The 11220-nt window shown below is 39.4% G+C and overlaps 1 protein-coding gene across 1 annotated transcript in view; it reads left to right on the top strand.

The window, feature by feature from the left end:
- The first annotated feature begins 602 nt into the window (after nucleotides 1-602).
- nfat5b (nuclear factor of activated T cells 5b) overlaps nucleotides 603-11220 on the top strand; it is a 38629-nt gene continuing 28011 nt past the window's right edge. The window contains exon 1 of the mRNA XM_069174139.1: nucleotides 603-881. Coding sequence (XP_069030240.1) covers nucleotides 809-881 — 73 coding nt within the window. The 5' untranslated portion in view covers nucleotides 603-808. The remainder of the gene's footprint in view (nucleotides 882-11220) is intronic.

The following is an 11220-nucleotide window of genomic DNA, read 5'->3' as shown; positions in this document are numbered from 1 at the left end:
CCACACTACTAAAGTACGGTATGTATTACGTATACAGTATATTGAATGTTAGTGTGCAGTATGTTTTCTATTTGCAATTCAATTTTACAGTTTCTGTTTTTATTTCCTTACTTTTTCTTGTTTCATATGACTCTTAAGTATTTATTTATTACATTTCTCTTTTTATCTGTGCAGCACCCAAACCTCTGGAGATAAAGAAGGTTTATCCTAAATCAAATACAAATTATGAACATTGAAACACAATTTCTTGTGCCTTTATCATAATTTTGTTTTGTTTGTTGAACAGAATCCACAAATATAGACATCTTTTGGTGGTCAGACACTCAAAGAACATCTGGTTTATTGAAGCTAAATAGGTCGGGGCTGAAGTTAATACACGTAAAGATAGAGTCGATAATAGTACAAAAATATTAATAAAATTACCACGGAGTAAAAACAAAAAACAAATTAAAAAAAAAAAAAAAAAGTTCATGGTTGTAAGCGGACAAGCCCAACAACTCATAAAACCCCTCATAGATAATTCCGACGTAATGATTACGTAGTGCGTCATTGGTGGGGGCGTGGCTCCCAGCATAAGCGTTTGGGTCATCTGCTGACAACAACCACGCGTCGTAGGCGGACCGAGGGGGGACTCAGCCGAGTGACAGCAGAGAAAGTTAACCAGCCATAACGTTAAACTCAAGTTCGCTACTACTGTTGTCTAAAGACAGTTTTTACGGTTTTCTGTCTCTTAGATAGAAAATAAGTTGCGCGACGTGACGCTGTGTCTGACTGAGGGTGTCCGGTTTCCTCTGTCTGAGGGATTGCGATGCCCTCTGACTTTATCTCCCTTTTCAGCGGGGACCTCGACCTGAATTCACATCGATCCTTTTACTCTAAAGGTAAAAACGTCTCTCATACTTACTTTTGTTTGTCACACTTGTTTGCTATGTTTTAGTTGTAAAGGTGTTTGTAACTTGCTGCGATACCTGTGTTCGGTGGTACTTGTTCGGACATGTGTTGGCGTTCAGCCCCCAGGGTGTCTGTTATCTGTGAAGTAGTCTACCTCTTGTCACACCGTGCCTGCTCATAGTCGCCTAGGCTTTATCTCTGAAGCTCATTCAGAGCCTATAGATTCCCACTGTGTCCTTCAGTTTTGGTTTTGTCACCTGAAGTAAGCTTGAAGTATAGTTTTTTTTTCTTGTTTTTTTTTCTTGACTGAAGCCCTCAGCAGCTGCACCGGTCAGACCAATTTACTATTTCCCTGCCAGTTGAAAAACAGGGCTGTCTACTGTATTTTCTGTGGGTTGTTTGAATAGGCCCCCCCCTCCCCCCCTGAGGCACTACACATGGACTACACCGCCCAGAGAGGCGCTAGTGGTGCCATTAACATAAACTATGTGATCATCAGCGAGAGCCTGAGGCCATCTGAAGATAGAATGACTGAACTCACAACACCAGGTGTAGGTTTGGAAAACAAACACTATTCTGCTGTGGCACACTCACACACAGAGTTTATTCATTAAATAACACACTTCTATGGAAGTACCAGCACGAGGGAAAGTGAAGAATTGTCTTTAAATCTCTTGAACTAACTCTTCACTTAAAAGCATACAACTTTTGTGGCAAGCAATGTCTTGCTTGAGAGTCAGATAATGCATCCAGCATGATTGTCTGAGTGCCAATATCAATGTTATAGTTTTCAGTTTGAAGAATGAGTTCTTTATTCAACATGAAGAATAGGCAGCATTGGTGGCCAAGCGACATACGAGGTTGCTGCCAATGACTGTTCATTTGATACCAACTTCAGTCAGCTGTACATGAATTCAGCTCATCACAAGTTCTAAAGTGGTCTGAAAATAAAAACAAATGTAAACTTTTAAGTCCAAGTCGAGACTTTACAGTGTAATGTTTAATTTGCAACGATCGAATGTAATGTCTCTGCAGTGGTTCGATGTTTGATAAGCTTTAAAACTGTTACTGAAATTGGCCTTGGGCTGGGGTGGCCATGCAGTCTAGCCAGAAATGCATCAGGGCTATACTGAGTGTATAGAGAAGAAATTATCTTTAAATCAGCATATTTCCTAAAATGACTGTGTTTAGGTTTGCTACTCATTTGGATGGAGAAGTTCCCCCATTTCTGCCCACAAGACTCATTCCAAAAGCACTCTTGACAGGTTGTGTTAAATGCTCCGCCGTAGCTTACTCTGGTACTACTGTTGTGGCTGCAAAACGGTGGATAAATGGTTGTGAGTGTCACAAGCTGCGCAAAATGACTCATTTCACGATCAGAACTTGATCCATTTGATTTGATAACATTTTTAAAATAGAAGAGACTCTTGATTTAACTATTTTATTCCCATTAAAGTAAGCATTAAGCTAAAAGTTCGCAGGCCCAGCGGGTGAGCGAATGTCTGAGCAGACACCACATTTAAAAACGGTGTCCTGTGAAATACAGAGATTTACTGGGTGGTGATCGGTTTTACAAGTGTTGTGTGAACTCTTTTTAAGGGCTTGAATGTAACAGGCGTTTATACATAAAATTCCCACACTGAAGGTTTCAATTAAAATTAGGAATTCAATTGTTTTGCCTCATGCTGATGCTGATTAGCCAAACCTCATCAATACAATGTTAAAAAAAAACCACTACATATTTTACTTTCACTTTTCCGTATTGTATTCTTCTAATTGTTGTATAATATATAATATTATGTAATATTAAAATCAACTTTTTTTTTTTACATTTAAGCACTGGGAAAGTAAAATAAGAAGAGTGAAGTAAAGTTTTTAATTTTTCTTAGATCAGTTTAATTCTTTAACTCATGTTATTTATGAATGCATTCAGTTTTACATTTGACTCTTTAAAAAACATCAACTCATACTGCAGACTGTCAGTTCTTGTGCACCAAATAAGAGTTGAGATCCAGACCGATGTTAACGTTTTCTCATATCTATCTCGTTTGATTACGAATCACACTACTGTGTATTTGTATCCTCATAGTCAACTGGGTCATGTGTGAGAGGATAAGTCAGTTTTGCACCTTTCCTTTAAGGATAACTGGTCAACTGTCTGGAGACTCTTTTGTTTGAAAGAAATCCTGTGTTGACATGAATGAAAAGGAATTACTCTCTGTTGTGGACATGAATCACTGTAGATTGGAGCCGCTTTGTTTTGTATTTCTGCTTAGTTATTGGGTTGTTTTGTCCGTCCGGCTGCTTTTCACAAAGATGAATCATGATGAGGAATACATATTTTTAGCATGCAAATAGTCCAGGGAATACCAAGGAAAAACAAGACACTGTAACAATAGCACTCAGGATAGGCGAGTCGTACTACCCTTCATGGTTGGTAAATGACTGTGGGTTAATGAGTGCAATAAAATGTCTTCCCAGCAGTTTCACATTGAACTTAAAGAATGTTATGGCTTTCCCATAAGTTCTATTGAGCCTGGTTAACAATTGTAAGACCTCAGGTCTTGACATAGTTATGTTTTTTTTTTTTCATTGACACCCACCAAAGCCTGGTCAATCATTAACTCTCTGGCTGCTCTGTGTATAAACCTGGGCTTAAATAGCACTCTATTAATATTGACTCTGCTGTGTTAAGCAAACTTGGCGGCATGTGCTTGAAAATACTTGACTGCCTTGAAAGCTTGTTGATATCTGATGATGAAAGAAAAAATACCGCAGAGGGAAACCATCTGAAAAATACAAAATGTATTTTAAAAGATGTCTCCATCATAAACACATCTCACAAATATCACAACATATTTCCTTTTCCTGTTTTAAACATCGACTCACGAGTCACTCTTTAAATCTGAGGTCACTGAAGCAGATGCAGTGTTTTGTAATCCTTCAGAACGGTCTTTGTGGTGCTTTCATCTCTTCCACATCATCCCCTCCCTGTTGTACACACGGTCCCTGTAGCTGGTAGAGTTGAGCTGTGTTCGTTGCTCGGTGTCACAAAAGAAGCAGCTATATGATCACACGAATGATGTAAAAAAAACATATTTTCTTCTCTGAAATCAGATTGTCATTATAGTTCTATGAATGGGGATTAATGCACAGACAGCTAGCTAACACCGGATATGAGCCCAGGACCAAGGACCAGGTTAATGTACCACACTTTGTAGAGTCCATGATGTTCACTATGGGCCTCTGGTTCTGGCCCTCGGGCTCCTCTGTCATTCACAAGTGCTTTACTGGGGTTTTGTCCAGCATAGTATCAGTTCTCTGTCTATTATACTCTCAGTCCCACTGCATGGTTCTTTCTCTCCAAATTTAGGTCCAAAACTTTTATTTGGACTGAAGGAAGCTAAAGCTCCAGTTTTGGTTCCTGGGCCCACAGTTAGTCCTCCTGAGGTAATACTCTCATGATGACACCAGTTGTTTTAGTATTGTATGGGCTGGGAATGTCTGATCATGTTAGTGACATTTATACATACAGCTGACTCTTTGACTAATCTGAAGAGGAGCTCGATAAACGAATGCACTGATGAGAGAGAAAGAATGCAGACAGACAGGCATCTGAACTATGTCATATTTGGTCTTCCTTTCTACCACTGTCTCCATTTGAATATCAATGGTCATACACTCTCTGAACAACTTGCCAAAATAGCTACAACATTTTCTTTAAAATTAAACAAAACATGCACTCTTCTATTGCATAATTATGTAATATCAATTTATCTCTTTTTACCAATGTTGTAAAAAGTAGTTTATGAATTATAGTAAAAGCATGCATTTCAAAGTTATGAAGACTATTTTGTATTTGTTTTCATGAATGAATATGCAGCATGAAAGTGGATTTAAATTTCAGGTTTCTTCACTGTTGATGAGTTCATGTTTCTAAAAAGACTGTGATGTAGTGATGCAAACCACTCACACTTCGACATACGGTGTGAGTTTACTCCCTTACCTTCCTTTAAATCTCTTTGATTAATCATTAACACTAACCAAACTTCAGTAAGAAGTCTAATCGGGGTCAGTTCCAAATTTCACCTCCTCTGGTATTTACTGCACACTTGTGACTTTGTTTTGGCCACGGCAAATCAGCATTTGAGTGGTTCAACCTGTTGAAGCACCTGAAGCTGACACTGAAGTGGTCTTTTTGTGTGATTGCCGAAGCCTTCAACAGTTACAAGTGTCATAAAATGGGTTTCTGCTATTTTCTTTGCCAAGCTAAGAGAAATCCTTCAACTCCCATTTGTTGTTGTATTACACTTGTCAGTAAATTTAAAGATGTCAAATATCTCACAAAAGCAAGCAAAACATCCAAACATCAGCCACATGTCTGACACAAAATGATAAAATATCTAGGAAAAAAAAGACTTAAAGTTTTCTGAAAATATCTCAAAACATTGGCAAAATTATTATTAGTAAAATATCATAAAAAATGTACTGAATAACACTATAACGTCAAAATTGCCGTTGCCTTGTACAGTTGTTCTGGTGATTATAGTTGAAATGTGAATGGTATATGCTTAATCAGAGGAGACAAACCTCTGGACAGTGAGAAGTATTTGTTTTTGAATCTGCAGTGACAGTTTTCTATATTTATATGTAGAGCACTTTTGTTATCATTTGTAATGAAACTGTCAGTTTTTCTGCTTTGACAGATACACTGTTTTTCTGAGAAGAGTTTGAGAATTTGTCCTTCTCCGTCTATATTATGTTTACAGGTCAATTATGTTCATGAAGTGGAAGCTGAGTTTTGCTTTTTGGAGATTATTTTCCGGGCAAATGTTGCTGTGCAGCACTATACAGTACAAATACAGCGGTGTACAAAATTAACCAAATTTGTTGTATATCTTCCAGTTGACAGTTGCGGCAGCATTTTATTCCGTTTCTGTTTCCTTTCTTTGAGTCGACCGTAGAGTCCCCCGCTATCAGGATCATCTATAGTTTAGCATTGGATGTCCAATGCAGGAGGAAAGATTCATTCAGATTCAGTAGGCTAAGTGTAAATCCAGTGTCAGCGTGGTGTAAAGAAAGAGTGCTGGAGAACATTATGCCCAACGCTCGTCCTCCTCTTGTAAAAGATTTATTACACTCTTTTGTGAAAAGCCCAAAGCCTCTGTGAGATCTAACAGCAACCCCTCGTGTTTCTTGCCAGAGAGCAAGATGATTCTGAACTAAGACATTAAATATTAAGTGTGGTGAATCTTGGCTGGCGAGAGTCTTTCCATTGGCAGATGAGATGCAGCAGTTAAGGTGTCAGAGGCTCATAACTAGGCTGTAGAGAGTGTTACACTGCAAAGATATTTCACAATAGGAGAAAAACAATACTTAAACAATGCGCTATTGAACTTTAATTTGTTCAAATACTTTTGTAATTTTTTTGTGAAGAAAATGAATATATGTGCATGATCCTGTCTAGCCAATCCACGTTGAAGGTGGAATATGTACGTTTCCAGTCCCGTTGTGTTTTCTTCCTGCCGCTGCCCCTCATGGAATACAATTAGTTCCATCTATAAGCCAGCGCTGCATAGCCACCGTTAGCATTAACAGCATTAACACCTGTTTACTCAGCAGTCTGGAAGAAACGTTGCGATCTCTACATCAAGTTGTCTGCAGTGACAAACGTTTCAGCAATCGTTGTGCTCACTGTTCATTCGTTTTAACAGGAGGTGAAAATACACTTCTTCCTCCTCTAATGTGGGACTGAAGGGCTGACTGGACACCACAGTGACTCAGTATCACATCTTGTGGTATTACAAGACAGGACAGGCTGCTTTAGCATGCTTCAGCAGATATCACTGCAACACAATACACAGGTGTCGTTGACAAAAAGTCACCGCAGCTTTTTCTCTCCATTCTGTGGATACGTTTAGTCAATTTTTGAATGTTTTAAACTACAAATCTTACATATTGTCCCTTTTGAATAATAACAGACTGACATCTTGACAAATACCAGTGTCACACAGATGTTTGCGTCACAGTAGTTTTCTAAATGTACACTGAAACACCAGAAACTAGAAGACCTATTTCACGTAATCCAATATACCAGCCTTACAATAAACTCCTCCTTTGTGACGCGTCTCACATTCAGTTTTTGTTGAGACGGCACCAGAAAGATTCATATGGTTTACAACACAAGCTCTCGGAAACAGTTTGGTCTTTTTGAAGGTTGACGGTTGTGACCTTTAACACCAGTACTGTGACTCTCTCATGATGTCCTTCCCTCTGCAGCAGCTGCCCTGTCTACTATCACAGCTGACAGTTGCTGCACCTCACTGGTCATGTCAATTATGCTTTTAATGGTCAGCGATAATTGGCTCATCTATCATCCTGCCATGTTGTCTTTTCATCCTTTGAAACCCCAGCAGGATTTTGCTGTATTACAGCTGGCAGTGCTGCTTTTAATACTGTGCTCTTGAAACATGATGGCCGACAGGGTCGGGTTTTGGTAATAGCAGCACAGTTTTGGGTAAGTGGTGGACACAGTCCAAAAATAGATGAGGACAGGAGATATGGAAGTGGTTTGGTAAGTACATACACTTATGTGTTCACATGTTTGTTAGCACATAGTTAGAGTTTGACTCTTTGGTACAGACACAGCTTGACATGCAACATAGGTACCTCATGGGATTTGGACTGTAAATGATTCAAGGCCACCAGATACCCCAGCTGTATTTCTACTTTCTGACTGAGGCTGCATGTCAGTAGGTGGTGCAGCGTATAATACAAATCCAACAGCAATTTATTTGCATGTGTGCCTGGCACTGAATTAAGGTCCTTTGCACAGAGCTGGGAGGAGAGGTACGGCTGAGGCTCACATAAGGTCATAACCATATGATATGTGCCTTCAGGATTTTTTCCATCCTGCCATCAATGTTTTGAGACACAAAAGACTGTCACTCAATGGTTTCAAAAACATGATCCAGGTTTGTGTTGGCTTCAGGGGATGGATCTGTCCACAGTGACTTTGTTTTTTGCCTTTGACACAATTTATCACATGACAAAGCTTTCTTGTAGAGGCTCATACAGAAACATATTTCGTGACCTGCAGAAATATGGAGTAACATTGGCGCTGTGTTCGTGGCACCTTGTTTTCTGTCACGTTTTTGTGTGTCCAAACATTTTATTTGGTTAAATGTTTCATGCTGAAATGGATACTGAACCATTTTATATTCATCTTCTTGGCACTTTGAACTTTTGTTGTGGTGGGTCTTGGAGCCATCCAGAGTAGGGGTATTGTTTGTCTACATATTTAGCTGATAAGACGTCTCCTATCCCTTCTGGGATCAATAAAGGAACCTATCTACCAATCTATTCTATCTAAAGTAGTTAGGCAATCCAACCTGAAGCCTCACACTTGTGGTATCTCAGTATCCTGTGTTTTCATTTCTTTTTTCTGACTCATTTGCTGCTTTCTTGGCAGACTGGCAGGGCTGGAATGAAGTGCAGCATCGCTCCGTCTGATTTCCCCCTGTATCCTGTCATTGTTTGTATTCTTGCTTGCTATCTAAACATGGGCACCCCCAGTGGTCCCAGTGGTCCCATGAAAAAGACACTGTCGCCAACAGCCTGCTGCCCGAGTCCAACGCTGACGATAGAGGCTGAAAGAGACACATTGGCTGCACCGTTTCCTGTCAACGTTATTTGGAAACTCTCAGGGATTGTTAACATTTCCAATAAAACCTAAAAGTACAATGTTGAGGATTAACTAAAGAGTAGTGTGACACCTGTCGGTTACTTCCGTGGGTACCCTCAGCACAGAGACACACAACAGCTGAAGTACTGGCAAATGTGTTTATTTAAACAACAAAAGAATCTCCTGCTTCCAAGCCCAACGGCAGGTCTGCAGCCACCCTGCTGCTCTGCGTCCCCACAGGAGTGAGAGGCCGTCCGGCGTGCTACTGCTGCTATATATGGAGAGAGAGACAATCAGTAACACCATGCACCTGCGCTAATTAACTCTCTCCCTGGCACCGTTCCCTGAACCACTCCCCCAATCAGTCCCTCCTGCAGCTGACCCACAACCACGCCCCGCCACCCCAGGTAGCTACTTCTGCGTCTGGCTCTGGGGCTTATCCAGGTGACCTGACCCCGGGGAAGCAGAAGGAAATGGATGGATGGACTTTTGCATCTGTTTGGAAGTGGGTGAAAAGTTTTGAGGATTCAGATATGAACCTGGATTTCATAGCCGAAGCTTCAGTAAAAGGTTTTACCCCGTGCAACTGAATGAAAGTGATTTTAGTGTGCAGACCCTTTTTGAATTTTTTTTTGGCCTGACTTTCTCTCTTTTTTTCCTTTGTCAGCGGTTTAGTACAATATTTTCAGCATCAAACTTATTAATACTGAAACCCCTCTGTTGTTCCATGTGATTCACAGAAATAGGGACCTATCTCATTATCTTTGAGTTTTGGAACTTGCTCTTAGTATGTTGCAAGTATATAAAAGATGTAATGCTTGAGAATCATAAAAAAAAAAATAGACCAGTGAATACTGTTTATGTTGGATAATGATTATTTATGACAGTTGATTGAAAGTTGTTCTTTTGTTCAAATGAAATCTAAACAATCTAGAGCTTGACAGCAGCTCACAAGGCTGATCATTTCATTGTTTGTTTGTTTTTAAAATCAGTTGCTCCTGGAAGTCAGCTCAGCTCTTGACTACATTATAGTCTTTTTAACCTTGTTTAAAGTTGTCCTGCCCGAGTTCAATTTAACATCAAAGGTCACGTTTGCCTTTTGCAATTCGCTCAGGACAAGTTAAGACAAGTAAACCTGGACTCAACTGAATAGTTTTTAATCATCATTTCTTCAGTCAGTTTATGTAATTCTTTTTTGAATATGCCATCATATTGATATTTAACTAATCCTTCTTATACATTTTATAACCCATAATAATTATGTCAGCGTTATTGTGTCATGGTTGCCACTCCTTCATGTATCAGAATTTGGCAAAGATGACATTGTTTAGGTGAGTTAAATACGACTTCATCAGCAGAAATGACATCTCTCACCGTCTCAACAAGCTGCAACCTGCTCAAATAACGAGCAAAATAACTCTACAACTCTTTCTGCCTTCATGCTTCTCCCGGGTTTTATTATGTATGTAGTTCAACATAAATCTTGTTGTAGCATGTGGGACATGCATGATGCAGAAACGGAATAAACGGGTCCTGGATCAAAGGCTGATGAAGGGTGAACATTTTTACATTTCCAGACAAAAATGAAACTTGAAATTGGAACCTCAGTTATATCTACATATGGGAACCCCAAAGTCACTTCCACCTCATTTTTATTTTTCAGTTAAACAGTGTAACAAAGGTGAGTACAGCTGTGTAGTTTTGTGGCCACCCTTCTCTCAGTCTGCTGTGGTTTTTCTTGCCTAATCAGCAGACATTCCAAATCCTTAATTAGACTTTACAGCAAATCCTTTTAAGTAATTAATAGCTGAAGGTCTGGGATTACTCTAACTCTCGAATCGTTAAGAACAAATTGTCAAAAATTTGGAAACAGGCAAATCTGTTAGAAATAAAACTTGAGAAACAAGGAGAGACAGACCGTGCAGTATGGATAAGCTCCAAAGAAGCAGGTTAGGGTTTTGCATGGCCTGAGCAGACCTGCTGGTTGTTTTTGTATTATGCAGGGATTGTTTTGAAAAGTCTTCTCAGTTTACAGAAGTTCCATAGTCTTATTTTCAGCTGTTTTATATTGAATTTGTGAATGTCTCAAGACACAAACAGAACTTCCCAGTATGCGCTAAATGTCCGAAAACCAGCTTTTTAAAAATCTGTTTCTTTTCTTTCTTATCAATAGAGTCAACAGCTTCCATCAGAAATCAGTCTGCATGATTTCCAAAATCTTTGTGACCCCACAGCTGATTTGAAATCATGTTCAATAAGATTGTAGATGGTCTGTGGGCCGTGTGTACGTTTACTGCCCAAACAAACATGGATTGGCTTATTGGAGTCTTTACCTCAGTCATCTGCTGAAAGATTTAGATTTTATTGTTCTGAGTTGTTACATGATCAGTCACAGGGCAGTCCCAGACCTTTAATGCATGCCTGACACTGATGCAGATCCAACCAGGAGTAACTTTTCCTTCAGTAATCCTGAGCTTTTTTTTTCACCTTATTGTGTTATATTGACAAGACAAAGCTAAGCTAAGCCACTGCAGTCAATTGTCATTTTTACACTTCAGTTTTTACAAACTAAACATTAATAACACGCTAATTAGTGTGCTGTTGGCTGGTGGACTCCAGAGACATGTTTTAACTGTTTCCCCATT

This window comes from Embiotoca jacksoni, unplaced genomic scaffold (assembly GCF_022577435.1).
Source record: "Embiotoca jacksoni isolate LCO1_2020_lvr unplaced genomic scaffold, fEmbJac1.0.p SCAF_6, whole genome shotgun sequence".
NCBI classification, from domain to species: Eukaryota; Metazoa; Chordata; class Actinopteri; family Embiotocidae; genus Embiotoca; species Embiotoca jacksoni.
Note: the sequence above shows the minus strand (reverse complement) of the source record. Positions and strands in the feature narration are given on the sequence as shown.